At 40.9% G+C, this 26359-nt stretch overlaps 2 protein-coding genes across 2 annotated transcripts in view; both read left to right on the forward strand.

Moving 5' to 3' along the window:
• The window catches only part of KIF1B (kinesin family member 1B), a 325658-nt gene that overhangs the window by 88868 nt on the left and 210431 nt on the right, over positions 1-26359 (forward strand). The gene's annotated exons all lie outside the window — the stretch shown is intronic.
• UBE4B (ubiquitination factor E4B) overlaps positions 1-26359 on the forward strand; it is a 112314-nt gene that overhangs the window by 46075 nt on the left and 39880 nt on the right. Inside the window, exons 7-17 of the mRNA XM_068538848.1 lie at positions 310-538; positions 8738-8879; positions 10168-10268; positions 11328-11442; positions 14953-15036; positions 17629-17685; positions 18256-18372; positions 18471-18569; positions 18939-19052; positions 21038-21236; positions 24845-24983. Of these exons, the coding sequence (XP_068394949.1) occupies positions 310-538; positions 8738-8879; positions 10168-10268; positions 11328-11442; positions 14953-15036; positions 17629-17685; positions 18256-18372; positions 18471-18569; positions 18939-19052; positions 21038-21236; positions 24845-24983 (1396 nt within the window). The remainder of the gene's footprint in view (positions 1-309; positions 539-8737; positions 8880-10167; positions 10269-11327; positions 11443-14952; positions 15037-17628; positions 17686-18255; positions 18373-18470; positions 18570-18938; positions 19053-21037; positions 21237-24844; positions 24984-26359) is intronic.

The raw sequence follows: 26359 nt of genomic DNA on the forward strand, positions 1-26359 counted from the left end.
TGGAATAATTTTAGATTTACAGAAAGTTCTAGAGATAGTGCAGGGAGTTCCTATATACACTTCACTCAGTTTTCCCTAATGTTAACATCTTACATAACCATAGTATATTTGTCAGAACTAAGATATTACTGTTAACTAAACTCCAGACCTTACTTGGATTTCACCAGATTTTCTACTGACGTCCTTCTACTGTTCCAGAATCCAACCCAAGATACCACATCGAACTTCTCTGGTTCACTTTGGCTTCTTCAAGGACCGTGTGTATGAAGAACCATGTGTAACCTCTTCTTTATTCTGCCTTTCCAACAGTGTTCTCTGATTTTAAGGACTTGATTGGCCAGATTTTAATGGAAGTGCTAATGATGTCCACTCAGACTAGAGATGAAAACCCATTTGCCAGTCTGACAGCCACATCCCAGCCAATTGCAGCGGCAGCTCGGTCACCAGACAGAAATCTCATGCTAAATACCGGCTCCAATCCAGGAACAAGCCCCATGTTCTGCAGCGTGGGTTCCTTCGGTGCCAGCTCTTTATCTAGGTCGGTGTAGTTCTTTTTGCACATCTCATTGGTGGTAAAATAGCCAGGAAGTATGTAAGAGAAGGGAATGTTCATCTGTGGGCCTGTCATGCAGGTTATGACATGTATTGTGTTTGGGGGATGGATTGACTCATTGAGGAGATACTGTCTCTTCCAGATGGGTCTCTTTGGCTTTCCATGGTTAGGCTATTGGTAAATTAAATTTTAGGAACAAATGGCTGTGTATAGTGTATTTTTCTTTGGAAAGAAGGCTTTCTCATAAGTATAGCCTCTAAATCAGTACGGCAGTCTGATTACAGTTATTTAGATGGGTCTCTAAAAGATCTGTATACTTGAACGCTTAGAGATATGAAGTGAAATTATACCATTCTTTAAAAACATGATATTTTCCATTTTAGTTATTTATCTCAAGCTTTTCTTCAATTTTCTCTCCTTTCCTCCCTTTCTCAACTCGTTTAGCCTCTATGAGACTAGCCCAGCTCCCAGCACGAGTGTCTGGAGCTCTGTGCCAATGATGAGTCTGCCTCTGGCGCCCCCCTCCCGGGCAGCCAGCCAGGCGTCCGCTCCTCCCGCTTCCCTCAGTCCTCACGGCGCAGCTGCGGGGACACCTGCGGGAAGCCAGCCCTCGTCTCCGCGGTACCGGCCCTACACTGTCACCCACCCCTGGGGGTCGTCATCTTCTCCTGCCCCGCGGTCCTCGGGCAGCTCCGTCCTGTCCAGCTCCCCAGGCCTGCCCATGCCAGCTAGTAGCCCTCAAGCCGTGCCCGCCAGCTCCTCCCGACAGAGACCCACCGGCGCGGGGCCACCTTTACTGTCCGCCTCACCCGGTGCGGGTGCCGTGAGCAGACGGCCCTCCTCCCTAAGGAGCTCTCCTAGGTATCTATGCAGCAGGAGAGTCGGGTGCGTGTTTGCAGTGCAGGGAGAGGAGATTAACACGGTTTGGAAGAACTGTCGTGTGGCACTGACCTCAGTTACCTGTGTTTCTCTGTTTGGGGTCATTAACCCGCGTGTCTCACTGGTTCGGTAGGCTCGTGCCCCGAGTCCACGCCCAGCCAGGCTTCAGTCACCTCAGAAAGTATGGGTTGCTTGATGGTGAGACCCTTTCTTCCCTTCTTCCCCCTCACTCTTCCTCCTTCCTGTACAAAATAAAAAGAAGTCACTTCGTTTTTGAAATCGAGTGCACATGTCACGCCTCATGACAAATGAATTTTCAGAGACTGTGGGCAGCTTGTATTTGAGAGTTGGGGCTCACAGGACCACTTTTCCACTTTTCGTACTGTTGCTAATCATAGTTGAAATACAGTCAGACCAAGGGGCTGAGGGAGCAGATCCCTTACCTCTGGCAAGTGGTTATGCCTTGACACTTTGTTTTCAGCCCCTTAGAAAGAAGCAGTATCATGACTCCATTAATCCGCGCCCTCCACCCCTCAGGTGTTCCTATGCCTTTATATAATTTAGGTGAATTATTTTTCTGCATGTCAGTAGACAAAACTTGTAGCGTAAGATTTCATTAAAAGGCCAGCAGCTGTAAAAGCTTTCCTCCTCTCTGTTTTCCTTTGTTCCCTGATGACTTTTTTTGCTTTTGTTACGGTAGTATGTACGACAGTCCTTTCTCCTTCCTCTTCCTCGCACTTTCTGGGGACAGTAGTGATGAAGATGGAGAAGAAGATGATGATGATGGTGATGATGAAGGTGGTGGTGGTGGTGATGAGTTTTCTTGTGTCCAGTTTGGGTCCAGGTATCAGAGGAATGGAGTCTTACCCCTGCATGTGCCTAGGTGCTTAGGAACTAACTTTTATAAGTCCTAATTAGAGGTGTGCTTTGAATCCAAACAGGATAGGGTCACATGACTCCAGGTGGCCTGGAGAGTCAAGATGTGAGAAACTTTGCATGTACTAAAGCATTAGGACCTTCTCATGGGGTGAAGTGGTACACAGAAAAAATTTCATAGTTGTTGCCTGGCAAGTTTGGAGAAAAACTTACATGTAATCATTTGTCAAGAACATGAACAGGATCAGTCATCGTTAAGGTTAAAGATTAAAGATCAGTCGTCATTAAGTTCACCCACCCTAGGATCTAAAATGAGAGGCCCTCCATTTATCTGTTGGAAGAGTATTCTTATGAGCTGCCAGGTGTGAACAACATCTCCTCTGGGAGGCATGTTTTCCTATGTACAGTTGCATGGATTGCTGCTATTTAGGAATGGCAGAGGGGCTGGAACTTGTGTCTGTGTGTGTGTGGGTGTGTGTGTCCCTCTCCAGCTCACTCCGGGCAATCCGTTGAAGAGCATATGGGGTCATACTGTCTGGTATAACTGTGATGCTGCTTTCACTTCTTTTCTTTTTTTTTTTTTCTTTTAATAAATTTTTTAAAATTTATTTATTTATTTATTGTTGGCTGTGTTGGGTCTTCATTGCTGCGAGCGGGCTTTCTCTAGTTGCGGCGAGCGGGAGCTACTCTTCATTGCCGCTCGTGGACTTCTCATTGTGGTGGCTTCTCTTGTTGCGGAGCATGGGCTCTAGGTGTGCGGGCTTCAGTAGTTGTGGCACGCAGGCTCAGTAGTTGTGGCTCACGGGCTCTAGAGCGCAGGCTCAGTAATTGTGGCACACGGGCTTAGTTGCTCTGCGGCATGGGGGATCTTCCTGGACCAGGGCTCGAGCCCGTGTCCCCCGCATTGGCAGGCGGATTCTTAACCACTGCGCCACCAGGGAAGTCCCGCTGCTTTCACTTCTAATCCTAAATTTTGCTAATTATTCACCTCCTCGGCTTTGGTAAAGCCAGACCGTATTTGTTTAGATGGCCCGTGGAATGGCAGCAGAGGCTAAAGCATAGCTCATGATGTTGCTGAATGTTCACCCCTGAAACCCGAGTGAAAAAGACCGCTTCGGTCTTCTAGGTGACCGAGCAAGAAAATATAATAGCACCTTCTTTCTAACCCTCCCACTCATTGTCTTACAATTTTGCTCTTAAATTGAAGTTTCCTCTGGACTGAGTTGATATTTGTGCCCAGCAGTGTTCAAAAATAGCTCCAGGCTATAAATAGAGACAGCCGTAGGAGCGAGGTACACTGCATTCAATTCGTCGGTGTTCAGAAGAATCATTAGAGGGTATATAAAGAGAGAGAGGAGTGTTGGTGCAATGTCGAATATTGATTCAGGAAGGTCGATATTTGTATTAGGTTGAACGTTGTATCACTGTTTCTCAAGTAAATTTCCCAAAGATAGAAGTGTCTTTTTCATGTAGATAAAGTCCTAATCCATGACTATAGTAATGCAGCAGACATCCTTGTCACTAATCAATTTCTGTACGTGATAAAAGTGCTTTATTATCTGTTTTACTGTAAGCTATCTGTGGGAGAAACGCTGTCTCTCCCTGGCCTGTTTAATTCCAGCTTCCTCTAACAAAGATACCAGAATTGTATGCTGCTTTCACTGACTCTGCTCTAGACTTCTAACATCCCGACCTTGTCTCAGATCTAGACTCGATAAGGAGAAATAAATCTTAGCGATTATGTACTCATAGCTTCGAATCGTTATGAGCATCACCTGCCAGGTACTGTGTCCGCACTCAGCCTACGTTATCTAATCCTCACAGCAGCGCCCCTAGTTACTGCGAGGAAACGTGGGTACAGGGAGGTTCGTCACACAACTAGGACAGGCAGAGCCTGAGTCCAGAACTCACATGCCTCCCACCATACCCAGCTGCCTCTGGCTTCTCCATCTTTGCCCAGTGGGACTTGTGTTGTTCTCATTCCTTACCAGTTGTTTCGCTGCCCAGAGTTTACACATCTACTCAGTTCCTTGGCAAGAAAGTGCCAACATTTTACTCCTTAATTACAAAATTCCACTCCAGTCGGTTGGCAGGTCCTTTGCTGGCTGTTAAAATGAAATCTGATCTGTCCAGCTTTTAGAAATTATAGATTTTGAATAGATATCAAAAAGAATATAGAAGGACAGGGCGTATTCATATATAACTGATTAAACAAATAGAGAGGAACTTGAGAATGCACGTAGTGTCAGAACCAAGAAGTAGCAGAAAAATCTTATTAATTTGAACAGTCAGTGAAGAGTTTTTTCCTTCCCCTTTTCTAATTGATCTTCTCAGAATTTTATTTACTTTGAAGTAAGCACTTTTAACACCCACTTCTCGCCTGGTAAGATCCATGCTGTAGAAGCAGCAGTCAAGGGGGCTTGTTTCTGTCTCCCTTTGTGCTTGCCCAGTGGAATCGATGGGTTGTACATCTTTTGTGAAGTAGTTAGGACATACATTCCTATGTTAATTATTTATAGTGGTGATAATAAGGGTTAATTTAAGAAAGGCAAAAACATTCCTTCTAGAATGTTTCGTAGTGCTCTGTGAAAAAAGCTAGAAGAATTATAAGGAACTACTTCCTGCAGGAATGGAAATGAGTGAAGTGAGAGTTATCTTTGTAATAAAGATAACAAAGGAATTATTCTGAGGAAACGTTTTCTGATTGTTTCCTAGGAAGTTGATGACTAGAAAGAAATTTTTCTTTCGTTTATTGGGTTCTTCTTTTCACTGCTTAGATATTTCAGTGAAGGAGATCAAATCTTGAAAGTCATGAGCCTATGTAAATAGAGAAAGAGAAAACTAGCAAATAGTGGAAAACATTGACATTTCCCCTCTTATTTCTGCTGATCATCACTATTTGAAGATGAAGCAACGGAGATGGTCGAAAGGAAATCTTTCTACCATGTCTGTCCCCCAAACCCTCCAGTGATTTCCCTTCTCCCACAGAGTAAGACCCAAAGCCTCTCACCCTGGCCTGCAAGGCCGTGCATCCCACATGTACACACACACACACACACACACACACACACTCACACACTCTTCCTGCCCCTCTCTGTCACCCATACTCTGCCTTTCTTTTCCTTCATAGCACTTACAGCACTTCTATACTATTATTTTTTTTTAATTGTCTCCTCTCTGTAGTGTAGTTGCCATATAACAAGGTCTTGATCTGTTTGATTCAGTGTACGACCCCCAGGACCTTCAACAGTACAGACATTTGTTCAGGTAATTTACATGGCTTGACCCTGCCCTGCTCTGCCTTTGCCTTGCATCGAGAAAATATACCATTCCAAAGTCTGCATCTAAAAAAGTAATAAAACAGGGTGATTATTCCCACGATAGAAGAAAAGAAACTGCGATGGAATCCTTTTAAGAAACAAGTTTTCTTGTTACATTTAAAATGGGACTCAATTTGCACAGATGTGATGCATGTATAAATCCCCAGAAATATTTTCATTGTGTTTTCAGAAGGATTCAGCTGTATTTCCAATATGTGAAGTAATTACATTATTCAGGTGGATTGTTGATGTAGTTATCAGAAAATGGTTCACATATTCTCCCAAGGGAGGTATAATTTTATAGATACTCTTAGGACTTAAACATGATATATTTCCAATGTCATATTCCATATGTTACAGTTGTAAAAGCATCATGAATTTCGTAACAACTTCTTTAGGAAAAAAATGAAATACTATTTTAAAACATTTTAAAATGTCCATTGAGAGCATAAATTTAATGCATATAAACTATACACCCCTTGCTCCTTCAGTATCACATTCAAAATTTGAGTTCAGCTGTTTGAGTTCAAACCTAGAGATCCTTATAAACCAGTTTTGACCACTGATAATCATGCACAGCCCTGGTGACACTGGCCGCTTTGCATGCCTGTGCTCATGATCTACTTCGGCACCCTTAGGACTGATCTTATAATTTGGAAGCATATTGACGAACACTAGGGTTTATTCTCTGTTTTCTGTTTAGTTAAACTTATGTTTCTTTTTTTTTCTTTCTTTCTCTTCTCTTGAAAGTCACTTGGAAGTGTCGTTTGGTGCCTGACAGATGATCACAACATACGTCAACGTCTTTTATCTTTGAAACTTCTCTTATACATTCTGAGTGTCTCTCATTGCCTTGCCTGGCAGTCTCGTACACACCCTGTCACTTTTCATGCCTTTGCGAAATGTTCGTGAAGGCATTTCGGTTGACTTTGAGGCGTTCAGATCTGAGTTAAAATGAAAGGGGGCGTTTTGGCTGAGAATGGAGCCCAGTGTCAGTGCATCAGCAGCCACCAGCTAGGCGCGTTGACTTCCCACAGTCGTTCACAGGCACAGCATCAGACTGACTCCTTGCAACTGGCAAGGACCTATTGGCATCAAATATCAGATGCTTTCCATTTCAGAGGTGTAACAATGTGAGAAAGATGGGGCTTATTATCAAGGAAATGTATAGTTTAAATGCTTCATCTTAAACATGAGGACGATCTATTTTCATTGTCATCTGTGAGAGCTTCTCAAAGGGAATTTAACCTTAACCGTGTATAGTTATAAGCCTGTGTTAGCAAATTTCATCCTTGGGAAGTGCAGTGAATATAGTCCCTGAGTCACTAACCTCAGATGGAAGAGGGAGGGATAGCAGATAGCTTGAGAGCGAGATCGTGGCAGGTAAAGCCAAATATCTTTTTCCCCTTTCTCCTTCTGGGGATTCACCACACTTCTTATATTTATGGGTGGCTTTTTCTGTTTTGTTCTTACGTTTGTTTGTTTTTTTCCTTTGCCTTATTACAGTCCTCATCTTTCTGTTGTCAGGCCAATTAACAGATAACAGATCTTACCATACCATGAAATGTAGCCCAAAATTTAAGTGGTGTGAAGACACAAGGATTGTTTTTGGTTTTTTGAGGTTTCCCACCCTGGGCTGCCCATCTTTGTCTCTGGTGAGGCACTTTGTGGGTGGCTCCGTTACCTGCCCAGTCAGGGGGGCGTTGGCTGCCTTGCGCTTTTGACTGCTTCTTGGCCTCCCCTCCTCCCCTCCCTTCTCTCAGACCTATGTAGTAAGTAAGTTGTAAGAATTCAGATTTACGAGACTCTGGCCTGAGAGCCTTGGATTTAAAGCCTTGGCATTGTTTTCATCTTTTTAAATTGAAATACTCTAATATCATACTTTCATTCCAAGGTCAATTATGTATATTCTTCTAAAATTCTAAGGTCAGTTATGTATATATTCCAAAATTACTTATGTGTATCTATGCATCTATCTGCGTAACATATCGTTAATATCTTAATTCTTCTTTTAGTTTCTAGCTCCTATCTGCCCCAAGCTGAAGTAGGGATGGGTATCTCAAGTTCCTGATATTCTTTCCCACCTTTATCATCTTTCACATGTAAATTTTTATTTTTTTTTTTTGCTAAGTTTATATTTTTTCATTTGTCTTCATTTCAAAATTCCTGACCTCTTCCTATGCCATGATTAATCTTTTTGTATCTTTTATGTCTATCAAATTTGTGAGTTAAACATCAGATTTGGTATTTGACCTATTGATGGTTGTTAATCTAAACTTTGATTTCCTAACACCTAACCCTTGTGATAATGGTCTCAGGGAATAGTTGTTACTAATAATAACAGTGCCTCACGTTGTATCCTGCTTATATTTTACAAAGCACCTCCACATGATTTTATTGAACCCTCACTGCAGATGAGATGAAGTTCTGGGTTCAGGTAACAAGTAAGCAGTAGGGATGGGAATAGAACGCAAGTTTGGATACTCCTAGTGCAAGGTTTTTGTTTTGTTTTCACTATACTACTTTGTCCCTTTTGCCAAACATTTTGGAAAATTTGTGTTTGTAACATATTTTTCGTGTCTTCTTCTAACTGGACGGTTTTCCTAAGCCCTGGTCCTGTTGCCAAATGCTGGATGAAGGCTTTTAAGATCTGTGCTAGAAGTTAAGAAGAGGGGTATTTTGTTAGTCCCTTGTAACTTCACTCCTAAAGACTTCGATTACGTAATAGCATAGGCTGGCTTTAACCTCCAAGCCTGCCTAATTGCAGCTGGCCGGTTGGATTTACATACGTGTGGTATCCCTTCAAATGCCCAGCGCTCAGTAGCAATTCTTAGTCCTCCTGGTTTTGTAAGGTGCTGTTCCCAAGAAGATAAGATGTTGAGTTTCTGGACAGACTTTCTTCTTAGGTCAATAAAACGTTTACTAAAAATTGCTATTGTTGGACTTGGAGCAGGTGAAACAAGCAGTCCGCTCCAGCCTCGGCTGCATGGGTGTCTGTGCTTTGTTCTGGGCGCGGGGACCCTAACGGGCTTTCTGCAGAAGTGCGAACTCTATCAAACGTGATTTATTGAGAACAGATAAAAATCATCCATTCTTCTTTTCTCCAAAGCTTGGGAGCCTCTGGTGGGGCAAGTACTTGGGATTCCTACAGCGACCATTTCACCATTGAGACGTGCAAAGAGACAGATATGCTGAACTACCTCATCGAGTGTTTTGACCGAGTTGGAATAGAGGAAAAAAAAGCACCGAAGGTAACATGAGATGGATTCATTTTAAAACCCCCACAAAAACCTGGTTATGTGGTGGATAAATAATTGGTTTTTGACCCCCTAATGAGCATTCATTCATTTATTCCATCAGTAAAGTGGTTATTGAGCATCTACTATGGGTCAGGTGCTGTGTTAGAAGCTGGGGGTGGATCAGTGAACCAGGCAGACGAGGATCCCAGTCCTCATGGAACTCACATCCTAGTGGAGGGAAGAAGTGACAGGGCCAAGTGCCACCGCCACCAGCGACTTACATGGCCCTGAGGATTTCTCTCCTAGTCTGTCGTAATCATAATAACCAACATTTATGGAGCGCCTAGACTGCCAGACACTTGGCTAGCTCTCCTTCTCACAGTTGTTCATTAGTCCAGTGTAGTCCTGTGTGGTATAAGTATTATTTTTTTCCATTGTGTTAATAAGCAAATGAACCTCAGAGAGATCAAGTGCATACTAACCTTGGTCTTTCCTAAAAGCCAAGTGGCGTAAAGTGAACTTTCAAAAAGCGGGGGATACCTGTAATTGTCCAGCATCACATAAATAATAAATTGCAAAACTGGATTTGAACTCAGCAAGCTACACTTTTTCTTCTATTTCATGCTGAGTTACTTTACTTTATTATTATCTCATTTCATTCCTATTTCATTTTCTTTTTTTTTTTTTTTAATTTTTATTGGAGTATAGTTGATTTACAATGTTGTGTTAGTTTCAGGTACACAGCAAAGTGAATCAGTTATACATATACAAATACCCACTCTTTCTTTTTAAGATTCTTTTCCCATATAGGCCATTGCAGAGTACTAAGTAGAGTTCCGTGTGCTATACAGTAGGTCCTTATTAGTTATCTATTTTATATATAGTAGTGTGTATATGTCAATCCCAGTCTCCCAATTTATCCCCCCCCACCCCAATTTCATTTTCTAGTTCTGGTTTTCCATTGGAAACTAATCCAGTTGTCAACCTGTTAGTTTCATATTTGTGAAGGACCTCTTGGGGTTTGCTGCATTTAACCTTAGCAAAAGCAAAGAGAGTGGGCATATCTCTGAAATCCCCACGTGGTCACCTGAAGCTTCAGCTTCTCTCTTCTCTAATTGTAGATTTTAGCGGAGACAGTATACTTGGATGATACAGTTACTCTAGTTTGTTCATCATCAGTAAAGGAAGAGAAAAGGATGCCATTTCCTGCAGATTGATCTCTTCTGACTCTTGTCAGTTTTCAACTGTATGGGATTATTTTGTTTGTCTTTGTAGACCTAACCTCTACCTTTCTTTGCAGATGTGCAGCCAGCCAGCAGTCAGCCAGCTTCTGAGCAACATCCGCTCACAGTGCATATCCCATACTGCATTAGTACTACAAGGGTCCCTCACACAACCAAGGTATGAAAAACCAATACGTGCTTGCTGTTAGCAGGGAGAGGGCCCTCTCCATCAGGCTGCCCAGCCATTCTGCACCGCGTTGGATAACTCACTTCCTCACCCATGAAATGAGTGGTTGACTAGATGGTTTCTGAGGTCCCTTTCTTTCTCTAAAATACTATGAAAATAAAACACTCTGTGTGCTTTATTGAGATAGACTGTGGTTGAAATATGTTGACATCAGGGCAGGAAATTAGTAATGCAGTTTAAAAGCAGCTGCTTGAAAGCAGTATAGATACTTGAAAAAAATGTGCAGATCATCACTTTCCATGTATCATATGGATACATATGATTATGTATTATTAATAATACATAAGAATAATAAATAATAGTGGTGGAATAGGTAATAAAGAATACCTAATAATAATAATAAAGAATAGTGGTGGAATAGGTAATATGGGAATCACCCAAAGTGTACTACATTATTAATTTTTGTTCAGAGGGTCCCATAAAGGTTTCAAGTTTAATAAAAGAGTATTTCTGTATTTCATTTCTCTTATGAAAAAAAATCTAAAGGAAAAATGACAAAGTTCAAGATTTATTCATTCTGGATGATCTTACCATAACCATTTTTGAAATTTTTCAGGAAAAAAAAAAAAAGGAAAATGATGCACATGTACTAAAACTTAAACACTGTTCCATGGTTAAAATTAATAAGAGCTTAAAAAAGTCTTCAGCCACTGCTAATCTTTTTTTCCCCCATTGGATGAGGCATAAATAAATAAGTAAAAGAGACATATAATACTTTGGTTTTTCTAATGCTTTATTTTTCAAGGGCTGTATGGAGGAAAAGATGGATTCTTTAAAACTTTCTATAGTTTCTCACTGAAAAGCCCCAAAAGTGATTATCTTAACAATGAGAAGGGTGATCTTTTGCCTAAAATGATGGACTATTGTATGGATTATTTGGGAAATTTGAAGCTTGACCTGTGATTGTCAGCTACATGACATTCTGTATGTTCTGTTGTTACACGGTGACAAGTTGATTCATCAGAGCCCTTGACTTTCGTGGGTCTGCAGGTCCCTGCAGCAGCCGTCCTTCCTGGTGCCGTACATGCTGTGTAGGAATCTTCCATACGGCTTCATTCAAGAACTGGTGAGAACCACTCACCAGGATGAAGAAGTGTTCAAGCAGGTAAGGTTTTGTGCGTTTGCTACTGAAACTTCTGGATTAGGAGCTTCTCTGCTGAGGTAGATTTCTAAAGACACGATATACTGAAAACTTTGGTTCCTGAATTTGAACATGCACATGTTATTTGCTCAGAGAGAGCTACCCGAGGTTCCTTTCTTGAGGAAATCAGATTGACAGCTGCATTGTTCAAATCATGTGTACATTTCAACTAATCAGTCAAGCATCAGGTATTTTAAACATGGTCTGTGCTAAGTGCTTTGGGAGAGCAGAAGAAATATAAGGCCCTGTCTTTGATTTTAAGAAGCTTTTAACACACTACCAAGAGATAGCATAAGACGTGATATACATTTGCCGGATAAGTAGTGTTGAAAATTAGTTCTCTGAGTTTACAAAAAGGAGATTAATAAATCAAAGACCAAATTAGCTCAGCGGCAGCTTGCACGTCACATAAAACCATTGTCTTCTCGCCACTAGACCGGGAATGAAGTCTCAAATCTTACTGATTACTTCATTCATTAAGTATCCATACATTTTTGATATCCCATTGTGTAAAGGCAAGTGAAAATGCAGATATGTAATATTTAATAATAAAGCTTAATAATAATAATAACAACTAAAAAAGTTAGTCTTGAAGATTTCTTCCAAGGTAAAACCTTGGCATGAATTTTGATTACTGTTCTGTGGCCTGTGTTGTAAAGTAAGCACTTTGCCACAGCAACTTTAACACAGCTGTTTCCCATGATGAAAGGATGCTTATGACATTTTCTTACAATTTGTTGAATGATAATCTCTTTTTTTGTTTCTAGAAAGAATAATAGAGGCACTAGCTACAAATGATGATTCCTTTTAATCTGTTTTTTTAAAAACTCTGTTTGTTTGTTTGTTTATTTATGGCTGCTTTGTGTCTTCGTTGCTACGCACGGACTTTCTCTAGTTTTGGCGGACGGGGGCTACTCTTCATTGCGGTGCGCAGGCTTCTTATTGCAGTGGCTTCTCTTGTTGCGGAGCACAGGCTCCAGGCACGCGGGCTTCAGTAGTTGCAGCACACGGGCTTCAGTAGTTGCAGCACGCGGGCTCAGTAGTTGTGGCTCACGGGCTCTAGAGCGCAGGCTCAGTAGTTGTGGCGCATGGGCTTAGTTGCTCCGCGGCATGTGGGATCTTCCCGGACCAGGGCTCGAACCCGTGTCCCCTGCATTGGCAGGCGGATTCTTAACCACTGTGCCACCAGGGAAATCCCTAATCTGTTTTTATACCTAATATTATTTTTAACTATTCATATTGAGGCCTTTGAATTCTCAGGAAGTGTGTTTTCAGCAGTTTTCAAAATATTAGTAAAAGAAGCATCCAGGAGTGAAAATCCCAGTCAGTGCTATGTATTCTGTATTTGGAATTTATCAACTGCTCATCTTAGATGATGGTCTTACTGACTTATAGGAATATTTTAGGCATTATAGTGAGCTTTCCTTCTCCAGAAAATTAAGTGAACTCTGATGAAAATATATAACTGTCTTGGAAGGTTTAAGTGATACACTATATTATATGTGTAGTATACATAAAGTAGAATACTTCTACTCAAAAAGACATCACTTGAGGAACCAGAGTAGCTTTACCTGTATAAAAGCCTGGTGATCAGCTAAAGAAGTATGTTATGCCTATTTTATTCATAAAGAAACTTACATAGAGGCTATGAAATGACCTCTATGTGTTTTTAAAATTGAGATGAAATTAACATAATATAAAATTAACCATTTTCTAATTCAGTGGCATTAGTACATTCACAGTGTTGTGCAACCACAACAGATCTGTTTATTTTTAATCACAGAATTCTGATCCCTTGTCTTATGTGTCACCATGTTTCCTCAAGAGAAATGATGAGTACAGTGGAGTTGCTGAACTGAAAAACAGCATTTTACCTTTTGTCTTAAGAATGTGGCAGATTTGAATTATTAAATCTTTTGACTGAAATTTCAGTCTTCCTTTAATTAAAGTTTGAGATGTTCATAGATAAGTAAACAGCAATAAATAGTAGCTAGAATTTAGAATTGGAGATGAACACTTGGAGCATATTTTATCAGTGCTGGGAGGTATTTATTTGAAAATAAAATTATTTTAAAAACGTTAAGTCACACAAACAGTATAATGTTTGATATTTGAAAAGTATTATGTTTAGTAATATTTTGTCTGCTTATTATAATTTAAACCCTACTTGCAAAAGAGGATAACTCTAAAGAAGTTTTGCTTTATAGCGTTCCTGAAAAAAATGCTTAAAGAGATTTTTCTAGATGATCAATTGTGAAATTTATTTTTTGGTGATTCTGGAACTACTGTTTTTCCCTCAATTGCAGTTTGGGCATTTCCCACCCCTACACCTAAGCATTTCCTCTCCATTTTTAGCTAGCTTACGAAAGCACGTTACTTCTACCCTGATTGCTTGAGTCGTGAGAACTAGAAGGATCTCTTCAAGAGCTGTGTTGATATCTCAAGACACTCCAATACACTTTGTCATGCAGGGCACCTTTTTAATACTGTGCTCCTTACATGACAAAGGTGCTCCTTACAATGGGATGAAATTCGTAGGAAAGAGAATTTTTCAGGTTTTCTAGTAGCTTTTTAGAACACTCCCTTTTGCAACTTGTTGGCGTTCAGACTGTCAGCTGTTGTTTACAACATTTTCAGCTTAATGTTATTAGTCTTGAATCCCAACCCACTCCCTAAATGTGCTGCTCGGTGAGTGCGCTGTGAAATTTAAACATGAGCTGTGCTGAGCAGATTCTGCAGTGTTCCTGTGCCCTGATATTAATGGTGAGCCTGTAAACGTAAATTTGAGTGCCCTTAGGCTCTGACATCAGGTTGTTGTATTAATCACACCATATGTGGAGGTAAGGCATCCTGATGAAGTTTTCTTTTTCAATTTCAACATTTACCAGCCATCTCTTTGTTCTACATCATTAAGATGATAATAATATCCATTATTGGTCTATTTTTTTTTGTTCTCTTCGAAGTAAACAAGGAAAGATGGAAAGAATTAAATGTAGGTGTAGGGGTGGCAACAAAAAATTTCTTAAAATGTTGATAGAATTGAGCAGATATTGGAACATTTAGTCCAGTTTCTTTACAGATTATAGGTGCTTGGTAATCAGAAACATATTCATTGCTGTGATGTGCAGGTTAGAGTAATTTATTTGATTAGAGCAAGGAGCCCTGGAGAGTCCTACAGCAGGCTCCACATTTGTGAGTTTCTGTTGAATCACGGGGAGTCTTGTCAGAGTTTTAGGGTTCACCAAAACCTATTACTTCTGGAGAATTCAGCTGCCTTACTTTACGGTCAGCCTTGTGAAAGGACAAAGCAACACCCTGTGGCTGGATTCTAGGCTCCTGTGAATGCAAAACAGCTTTTCCTTGGGCAAGCAGTGCAAATGCCTGGACTTGCAGATTCGGCACTTTATTTGACATGCCTCCTGTTCTTAAATTTTCTTTAACTTATATTTCTGATTTTTTTTTTTTTTCTTGTAGATCTTTATCCCCATTTTACAAGGCCTGGCTCTTGCTGCCAAAGAGTGCTCCCTCGATAGTGACTACTTTAAATACCCCCTCATGGTAAAACTTTGTTCTTTTCCTTGTGTAACACATTCAGTAGATGTTTTTCTTCCAGATGATTTTAACATACACTTTTCTTTCAGGTCCATGATCAACCTTGTTTTCAAACTTAAAACATGAAATCATTGTGTTGGCCATGCAGAGTGTTTGGTGTGCAGTGAGATGCATCAGTGAAGACAGTTAGCAGCGCGGTACATATTTCATCATTAGAGCCCTAGACAGGAGTCAGTGATGCAGTCATTAAAATGTACTTTGCCTTACTCTATAGCTTATGAAAACAATAATCATTGGTGGTCTCCTTCTTGATTGTCCTAGCAATGAGGATACCATATTTGGGGTGAAATTTTGTTAATTAAAAAAAAACAAAAAAAAGAACTGTGACAAATGCAAATAAAGAAGGCAGAGTTAGATTCAGAAAAGGAATACAATCTTGTCTTTATGTAGTGACTTTGCACAGAAAATTGCACAGTGCTTCTCTTGTTCATCTTCCCCGTTTCCTGAGGCTGTAAACTTCACTTCAGGCTTTACTTGGAAAACACAAATTTGCTCAGCTCCTCCAGGCACTTAGAGGAAGCATAAATTGTGGACAGAACTTTTGGCTAGATTCTCACCAAGGGTCTTCAGAGTTGTGAAAATATTGGAACCAGAAAGAAAATAAGAGGCTGTTTTCTTCTCTGACCTTGCTTCTTTAAAATTTTGGGAGAAAAATACTTTGAAGTATTACTGAATATTTTTCATTCTGAAAGTATGAAGGAAAAATATCAAAACATGAAATTAGTTGACTGTGTATAAATACGACCTTGTGTAAATTGAAGCCTTGGTTAAATTGATATGTTTTGCTGCCCATGTTCCTTTTACTCATTCTGCTAACTTGATTCCATCTTACCATTAATTCATTGCTTCCTGAGCGCCTCGAGTGTGACATACACAGAGGACCCAGGAGCTCATGAGATAAGATGCCTCTCCTCAAGGCAAAAGTCAAGACCACAACGATACAGTCAGATAATTACAATCAGTGCAAACACAGAGGTGTGTTTATCTGTTTCAGAAAATCAAAACTGAGCTAAAAGGCTAAATATTAAAGTTAAACATTAAAACATTAATTAATGTTTTAAACATTAAAACATTAAAGCCAGGTAAATTAGAAGGTGAAGCAGGAAGGCTTAGTTTTAAAAATAATTTTGAATGAATTTATGTCAGGGTTCTTCCTAGTGCACATGTTATTCCGGTTCCTAATGAAATTCTATTAATCCTTATGCATTGTTCTGTCTTTGGCACATAAAAGGAAGTGGAAAAATCTGATTATTTGAGTTCGGTGATGAAATCTCTTAGTGTACCTTAATTATCACTGTATTATATAAATGTTCCCTCCTGGAATTGTTGGCTTTTCTCTTGTGGTTTGAATTAGCTTGATGATTCAGTAAGGAGCTTTTAGTGTCAGATATCAACAAAGTGTTCTTCTGGTCAAAAGACAAAGGCCTCCATTATGATAGACAATAGTTTTATTCTGTACCATTATTGATGCCTGTGCAGCAAAGGGAGTGCAGTGAGAGAAAGGGCAATAATTTAAGGCAGGAAGAGGAAGACCGTTGGAGCTAAAATCAGAAAGAAGCATGATTATCCTCTAGGTCAGTGGATCCCAACTTTGCCATACCTTGGAATCACCTGGGGATCTTTAGAAAGTACCTCTGCCTGGCTCTCCAACGCTGTGACTTAATTCGTTGAGGGTGTGGTGAGGGCGTGGCCTGGCATTGGGCTTTCAGAGGCTGCCCAGGTGATCCTAAGGTGCAGCTGAGTTTGGGAGCCCTGGTGCTGAGCAGGGAGAATGTTTCCTTCTCAGTGGCTCTCTGAGCCTCAGCGGCTTCTCAGATGTGTCAGTGCCTAAATGCATGGACTCAAAAGCTTCCAGCAGCTGTTTTAGCAACTCCCATAGCAACATGCGAATCACAGAGGAAATTAAATTCACTGTTAAAGTAGTGTTTGACTGTATTACCATGGCCATGGTAAACTCTGTTTATGTGCCTAAGAACTATATTTCCTGATTGTCTTAACTTGAGAACGATTGGAGCTCCAAAGGAAAACATTGAGGTTCTCAAAAAACCAGGGATCTTGAAACCAAGGGATACTTTAAAATATATTTTGAATTTGGTCGCTTATTAAATTTTAATTATTTATAGTCCTGTTTAATACTGGCAAGACTAGCCATCTAAAGTTTATGAACCATATCTTTTTGGTATAGAAAGATGTTAAATGAAAAAATCATTTATTGTAAGAATACACTCATTTACCTCTGTTGTGTATATGTACAAAAATATGTCTAGAAAGCTCTTAGCCAAAATATCAATAGAGGTTATCTCTGAGGGTAAAGTTTATGAGTGACTTTTAGTTTCATTTTATATTTCTGTTTTATCTGAAGTTTTTTTACAATGCACATGTACTAGTTTATTCATCAGAAAAGCCGTGAAGCTATTAGTGCTTTGTTGGGAATGCATAGGTATTTATAGCAGCATTAAAGCTATGTCTTGATGTTACACATGGTGGTCAGTTTAGGATGAAATACATTTAAATGACCCTTTCTGATCTCGTTTCTAGGCTTTAGGTGAGCTCTGTGAAACCAAGTTTGGAAAGACACACCCTGTGTGCAATTTGGTAAGTGCCACCCTAATGGACTTGCACATTTTCAGTGAACATGTAACACAGAAGATATTCCTTAAGTACAGTATCTGAAAAATGTCTCTTGGAGGACGTTGAGATGCAGATGTGAGTAATACATGTGGGTGGCTCTCAACTGTTACATTGTCGTCACCTACATTATTTCCGGGATGACATTAATTCACTTTCTTTTGTGATTTTCGGGGGATAAGTATTGTACAGCTAGCATAACAACAGGTCCTGTTGGAAACGTTTCCTTGAGTCCTTTGGTAGTATAGGAATAGTTCATTTGCATGATATCAAATACTATCATGAAACATAGAAATTAAAAGTATATCTTGTAAAAATGTAGAGGAGCTGGAGGGCTTTCCTCCATCTGAAATGAGAAAAAGCGGACAGGGATCCTAGCGTATTTGTGACCTTGTGCTTTTGGATGTTAAGTGTCAGCCACTTTGCTGCTGGTTAAGAGCCAGCTGCACAGGTCGGCTGCTGAGAATTCTTCTTGTCTCGTTTTTACCTCCCTTGCTGATTTAGCAGCTTGACTCGCCTCTTCTGTTTTTTGCCTAGGTTGCTTCTTTGCCTTTGTGGTTGCCTAAATCCTTAAGCCCTGGCTCCGGGCGGGAGCTGCAGAGACTCTCGTATTTGGGGGCTTTCTTTAGCTTCTCAGTCTTTGCAGAAGATGATGTAAGTACAGCGGCCCTTTGCACTTCGCCGCTCTTATGTTCAGATTCTTCCCCAAATGTACATTATACGTTGATTGAATTTTTGCGTTCTCTTTCCAGGCAAAAGTGGTTGAAAAATATTTCTCAGGGCCTGCCATTACCCTGGAAAACACTCGTGTGGTGAGCCAATCACTGCAGCATTACTTGGAGCTGGGAAGGGTAGGTGTTGAGAAAATGAATCCAGAGGATGAATGTGTTTTCAGTTCTGAAAGTTAAAAGCAGCACAATTAGAGGCTCATTGTAGTGTGATTAAGGTAATTTGGCCCCTATCCTGGAAAGGAAATAGCAAAGGCTATTTTATTAAAACTATAACTACTCCCCTCCTCCACTCCACATTCTGCTTTCATGCTGATCATCTTGATACAGTTGAATACGGACTTTTCTTCTATCCTTGTAGTCAGGTTCTTCTAAAATGAGTGGACGTGGGAGAGGAGAAAAAGTGGGAAGGAGTTTAGCTTTTTGTAAAGTCAAAAAGGAATAATTTTTTAAAGCTTTAATTTTTTTCTTCCCTTATAAAATAAATTTCAGCAAGAGCTTTTCAAGATTCTGCATAGTATTTTGTTAAACGGAGAAACCCGTGAGGCTGCTCTTGGTTACATGGCAGCTGTCGTCAATGCCAATATGAAGAAAGCACAGATGCAGGTAGGATTCCTGAAGACTGCTTTTACTTATTCATTAAATTCATTCATCTAACTCATATTTATTCAGAACCTACCAGACATTGTCCTAGGAAATGGAGATACAGTGTTGAACAAGATAGACAAGCTTCCTGCCTTTGTGGAGCTTATGTTCCATAGGGTAGATGAGTAGACATGTAAATGTATAATTCTAGAATCGATGAAGCCAGTGAAGCAAGGTAGAGGACTTGAAAGTAACCGTGGAGGCACCAGAAGGAAGGCATGCGAGTGTCCAAGGAGGAGACGTTTGATCAGAGACCTGGCTGATAAGAAAGAGCCAGCCATCACAAGGCTGAGAAAAGAGCTTTCTAGATACGTGTGAAGCACGAAGGTGGGAATGAACCAGCTTTGGAACGAGCCCCACGTGCAGGCTTTCGTGGCTGGAGGATAGTGAACAGGGAGGAAACCAGGGGGTCATGGGCTGGAGGGGTGGGCAGAGGCTCCTTCAGGTTGAGCTGATGTTGTAAGAAGTGTCATGAGGAGCCACTGGAGGGTTTTCGGGAAGGAAATCACCAAGTCTGCTGTGTTGAGGATGGGCTAATGGGAGGAGGGGGTACAGGGGCCAACCCGAGGAGACCAGGTACAAGGTGCAGTGTTCCTGATGAGGGAGGCTGGTGGCTGGGACCACTTTACCGGCATGGAGAAGTTAAAAGGGCATCCTTGCTGTATTATTATTATTAATAATAAATTTATTTATTTATTTATTTTTGGCTGCGTTGGGTCTTCGTCACTGTGCGCAGGCTTTTCTCTAGTTGCAGCGAGCGGGGGCTGCTCTTCGTTGCGGTTCGTGGGCTTCTCATTGCGGTGGCCTCTCTTGTTGCGGAGCACGGGCTCCAGAGCGCAGGCTCAGTAGTCGTGGCGCACGGGCTTAGTTGCTCCGCGGCATGTGGGATCTTCCCGGACCAGGACTCAAACCCGTGTCCCCTGCATTGGCAGGCGGATTCTCAACCACTGCGCCACCAGGGAAGCTCCCTTGCTATATTATTAATGAACGATGTGACATTTCAACTCAGAAGAAAAAGCAGAGAAGAGCATGGATCTGGTATTATACTGCCTGGATTTCCAACTGGGGTTCCACTGTTTGCCAGCAGTGGGACCTAGACAGTTGCTTCTTTATGCCTCCATTTCCTCGTTGCCAAGTGGGGATAATAATAGTACCTGACTCGTGGACTTAGTGTTTGTAAAGCTGTGAGAATCATGCCCAGTACGTGGTGAGCACCCCACCGATGTTAACTATCTTTATTAGAATTGTGGTCTTTTTTTTTTTTTTGGCTGTGCCACATGGCTTACAGGATCCCCAACCAGGGATCGAACCCAGGCCCTGGGCAGTGAAAGCACGGCGTCCCAACCACTGGATCTCCAGGGAATTCTTTTTTTTTTTTTTAAACATCTTTATTGAAGTATAATTGCTTCACAGTGGTGTGTTAGTTTCTGCTTTATAACAAAGTGAATCAGCTGCACATATACACACGTTCCCATATCTCCTCCCTCCCGCATCTCCCTCCCTCCCCAGGGAATTCTTAAAGCAGGATTATGCTATCGCTGTCAGCCAGAGAAGCTGTTAGTCAAGTGGTAACAGTGAAACGAGTTGTTCCGATGCTTTTGAGGGGAAATAAAGAAGAGAAAGGAAATAGTATTTATTGCGTTTCTGCTTACTGATTTTGAGGATCTTAGGCAAATCACTTAAATTCTCTGAGCCTTAGTTTCCTCGTCTGTAAAATGTGAATAACAGTATCATTCAATTCTAAGGGCTATTGTGGAGATGCAGTGAGAGAAAACCCTTCACGTACGGTTAACACTCAACGAATCGCACCTGCCAGTAGAGTGACGATGGTGATGCTCTAGGTGTCCCCTCGCTGACTTCAGGATGAAAGTTTGCTCTCCTTTCTTGTACACTTGTGCCAAAATTTCTGTTCAGATCATGATTTTAAATACTTTTCTCTTTCACAGACGGATGATAGATTGGTATCTACAGACGGATTGATGCTGAATTTCCTTTGGGTGCTGCAGCAGCTAAGCACAAAGATCAAGTTAGAGACAGTCGACCCCACGTACATATTCCACCCGAGGTGTCGGATTACTCTTCCCAGCGATGAGACGAGAGTGAATGCAACGATGGAGGACGTGAATGACTGGCTGACTGAACTTTGTGAGTGACATGTTCATTGTTAGGTCGTTAAAAGCTGCCCTTCCTTTATTATTTTTTTTTGGCTGCGCCGCGTGGCACCTGGGATCTTAGTTCCCAGACCAGGGATCGAACCCATGCCCCCTGCATTGGAAGCGTGGAGTTGTAACCACTGGACCACCGGGGAAGCGGTTCTTCTATTTTCTTTTAATTACAAGAAGTAGAATAGATACGCATTCTAACAGAAGGATCCATCTGGACTCAGCATCATCCCACAGTTGGAATCTGACACCAGCTACAGCGTCCCTGTCTGTCACCTCCCAGCGTCCCACCCCCATCCCTGGGGCTCCCTCTTGCCCTTGTTCCTGTTCTCCATCATCAGTGCCAGTTTTCATTGACTCCTCTCCCCCTAAAGCTGCTACATCAGACTGTTACGGGATTATCAGGAAGAGAACTTTAATAAACATCTTAATAGCAACTCTGCTGTCTTACTCGTTAAATATAAGGAGACTGAGGCTCCAGAAGGTGCCCAGCTCACCTAGCCTGTCAATCAGCAAGTTGCAACTGCTGCTCAGGCGTGCTGAGCCGAGCCCAGGGCTCTCTCTGCTCCACCACACTCCCTGATCTGTGTCCATCCTTCCAGGTGTTTAGTTCGGTTCCACTTTTTCTTACTTGTCAGTAGTGAGGGAAGCAATCTAATTCTTTAGGGAATTTCTGTTTCTCTCAGGTGACCTGATTTCTGATAAGCCAGGCAAACTCCAGAATTAGGATTTGGGCTCCTGGGGTCAGGCCAGCCAGGGTTGGGGGTAGTTAGAGGGTTTGTGGAGAAGGTCAAGGGGGTCCCCTAAAGAACAGGCTGCCCAGAGGACGGCTGGAGCTAAGGAAGATGCTTTCTGAAGAAGGCCCCTTCCAGAGGGAGGGCCTGTAGGAGAGAGGAAGAAGAGAGCCTACCCTGCTTGACCACAGCTGCTTTCCTGGCTAAAAACACAGTCGTGACAGAGAGGTCCAGAGGGGCAGAGGGAGAGAATGCAAAGGAGTATAGATGGAGAAGACAGAAGAGAAGGTAAGACACAGGCAAAGGGAAGCTTGTGATGAATAAAATGTATCTGAGAGACCAGTGATCAGGAAAACAGAAAAGTAGAAACGCAAGAGAAATGGGTACATATTTTATGTTGCAAAATACTCGGTTTGAAAGTGATTACTGAGTGAAGGAAAAAAAATGACTTTCTGCTTTTCCATTTCTTTGTTTTGGTACAATCCCTAAGAATCTGTCAGTACTGGGAATGCTATTCATTCACCCAAGTGAGCCACATCCAGCTTATGTGGAGGGGTGGTTCTCAGCTGCCCCAGGTGAGAAGTTAGAGTTTACAGAGTCTAGGGAAAAAAAAAAAAATTATTTTGTTTGGATGCTAATGACTCCTCACAAATTGTTATTACCTCTCTAGAAAGTACATTTATGAGCTAGAGATATGCAATAAAAACTAATACAGTAAAAAAGTTGATTAGCCAACATCAAATAGATACGTAGAACAAATGGGAGGAAATGTACTGTTCTGGGTTTAAATATATATGTGTATACAATAGAAATGATAGCAATGACTTAGTTATTATGTAAATTTTATATATGCCAATTAAAATTCTCATGAAATCTCTCATAGATCTTGATGAATTGATGGAATAAAAATACGAATATTTTGAAGGTGTTAAGATTATGGATCTTTTTCTCTATATTATAAAGCATGTTATTAAAGCAACTATACTTCAATTAAAAAAATTTTTAAAAACATGTTACTTAATGACAAACATAAAAACCATATGACATTTAGTTTTAAACATTATAAAATTATTCATGGAGTAATGTAGAGATTCCATCCTTCCCTGGCACGAAAAAGCTGAACAGAGGATTTGACCCAGCCATAAAAGAGAAATTTTTAATGATTTAAGAAATGGAGAATATCATCAGAGACAATATATATATATCTTAATATATAAACATACTTTTTATAGAGGGAGACAAAATGAATATGTAAAATAAAAGAATGGGAGAAAATATGTGTCACATAATTGATAAAATCATATTCAAAATGCAGAACTGTTATAAATGTGTAAGACCAAAACTAAATTCTACCAAGAAACAGTTATCTTTTGTTTGGGGGAAAAAAATATAAGCAGTATATGTCAAATAAAATATACTTGTAGGGAAAAATATACATATTTATAGGAATTAGATACAAATTGAAAGAAATTCAAGTTAATATTCTGTAACTATAAGTTATTCAAAAACAGAGTGATAAGATAGAATATAGGGCTTCCCTGGTGGCGCAGTGGTTAAGAATCCGCCTGCCAATGCAGGGGACCCGGGTTTGAGCCCTGGTCCGGGAAGATCCCACATGTCACGGAGCAACTAAGCCCATAAGCCACAACTACTGAGACCGCGTGCTGCAACTACTGAAGCCTGCATGCCTAGGGCCTGTGCTCCACAACAAGAGAAGCCCGCGCACCGCAACAAAGAGTAGCCTCTGCTCTCCACAACTAGAGAAAGCCTGCACAGCAACAAAGACCCAACCCAGCCAAAAATAAATAATAAAATAAATAAATTTAAAAACAAACAAACAAAAAAAACCCCAATTGTACGGATAATCTTCCCTTTAAAAAAAAAAAAAAGATAGAATATAAGTTTGGAAATAAATAGATGGCATTTTATCAATTAAAGTGAATTCTGGTGATTCATAACAAAAAACTGTAATACTGTCTTTCTCAATAATTCCACTTCCCAGAATATGCTCCCAAAGCTGGCAAGGGAGAGGGGGTGAGGGAGTAACTTGTTGTACATAGATCCTCCCAGCACTGTTTCTAATAGAGAAAAATTAGAAACAACAATTACGTCCAACAGTAGGGAAATGGCTATGGAATCTGTAGCTTATTTACATAATCTAATACCATTTTGAGGTTTAACAATGATGTTCGAATAATAGAAATGATTCTATAAAATACACCAGGAAGACACATCACTGAAGATTGTTGGTGTACATCTGTATAAACATTTAATTAGATGGGGCAGAGTACCTGATCATAAATGGAGCTCAGAGGAATTCTGTTTTTCTTATAACATTACCTAAGCCTAATTTTTTTTTTATAAGTTTGTTTGTTTGTTTATTTATTTATTTATTTATTTTGGCTGCGTTGGGTCTTCACTGCCGTGCACGGGCTTTCTCTAGTTGCGACGAGCGGGGGCTACTCTTCGTTGCAGTGCGCGGGCTTCTCAGTGCAGTGGCTTCTCTTGTTGCGGAGCACGGGCTCTAGGCGCGCAGGCTTCAGTAGTTGTGGCACATGGGCTCAGTAGTTGTGGCTTGCGGTCTCTGGAGCACAGGCTCAGTAGTTGTGGCACACGAGCTTAGTTGCTCCGCGGCACGTGGGATTTTCCTGGACCAGGGATCGAACCCGTGTCCCCTGCCTTGGCAGGCGGATTCTTAACCACTGCACCACCAGGGAAGTCCCATTAAGTCTAATTTTTTAAAAGTGTCCTTAAACTTCTTGAAAATTCAAGTGTAATTTTGTCTTCTTAATTGTGCTTTTCCTCTGATATAGTCATGTGATAGATTTTATTTCAGGGATTTTGTTCTTTTTCCTAGATGGAGATCAACCTCCATTTTCTGAGCCGAAATTCCCTACGGAATGCTTCTTTCTTACCCTGCACGCCCACCATCTCTCAATTCTGCCGGGTTGCCGACGCTACATCCGCAGGCTCCGGGCCATCCGGGAGCTCAACAGGTATGTGCATGATGCCATGTCCTGAGGTTGCCTGAGTCACCACTTGTTCTCACAAGCAGGCATTTCCCTTGTGACCAGTAGATTTGAATGTGAGAGGTACATGTGGTACAGTATACCCTCTGCCTCTGCTACTACATCCATGTTCCTTGATTGGCCAGAGTTCTTTGCATGGTGAAGTGACCCAAACTTTGATTTCTAGAGTTCTCAACCCTTGGTATGTGGTTGAGACTTCCATTAACTTTTTCCACTGGGCACCATATTATCAGGAGGCACTTTAAAGGATTTCTTGGGTTCCAGACATACCCCTCTTTCCCTGGACTGTGAAACAGTAACTCTGGTTTCCCTTAATACACAAGATCATTTACTCCCACCAACATGTAATTCACTTTTTTTGCACATTGTCCTGTGGCATAAGAAGTCTAAAAGGGCCAGATAGTAGCCTCAGTTTCCTATTCATTAGCACCATTGTTGTTTTTCTTAATCTAAGCATTTCTCCCCATGTACCAGCACCTGCAAACAAAGGTCACAGGAATAGGAGGCAAACATTTTTTTGAACAAGTCATCTGGAATAATAATGGAGTAGCCATTTACACCATTTGGTCCAGGAGTGGTGTAGTCTGGGTATGATAGAAAGTGTGTCATATCTATATCTGCCTTGAATTAAAATAGAATCAATCACTTAATAATTCTAATAATTGCCTGGTAGATTTCTTAATATTGTTTTTTCTACATGTAATCATGTTGTCTGTAAATGATGACAGTTTTCTTTCTTTCTCATAATTTTCTTTTTCATGCCTTACTGCCCTGGCTACAATTTCTACTGCAGTCTTGAGTAGAAGTATTGATAACTTTATTAAAATTTCTTTCTTATTCCAGTTAACGGGGGGTAGTTTTTTAGACATCCTCTATTATCAGATTAAGGAAATTCCCTTTTTTTTTTTTTTTTTTTGTAATTTATTTTTGGCTGTGTTGGGTCTTCGTTTCTGTGCGAGGGCTTTCTCTAGTTGCGGCAAGCGGGGGCCACTCTTCATCGCAGTGCGCAGGCCTCTCACTATCGCGGCCTCTCTTGTTGCGGAGCACAGGCTCCAGACGCGCAGGCTCAGTAGTTGTGGCTCACGGGCCCAGTTGCTCCGCGGCATGTGGGATCTTCCCAGACCAGGGCTCGAACCCGTGTCCCCTGCATTGGCAGGCAGATTCTCAACCACTGCGCCACCAGGGAAGCCCAGGAAATTCCCTTTTAGGTGATTATTTTCTACAAGTTTTTTGTTCTCAACAGGAGTTGAATTTTATTAAAATCTTTTTCCATCTTTGTTGAGGAGATCAGATTTTTTTTCCCCTTTATTCTGTTAATATGGTTGAATTACATCAATTGGCTT

Source organism: Eschrichtius robustus, chromosome 3 (genome assembly GCF_028021215.1).
Source record: "Eschrichtius robustus isolate mEscRob2 chromosome 3, mEscRob2.pri, whole genome shotgun sequence".
Lineage (NCBI taxonomy): Eukaryota > Metazoa > Chordata > Mammalia > Artiodactyla > Eschrichtiidae > Eschrichtius > Eschrichtius robustus.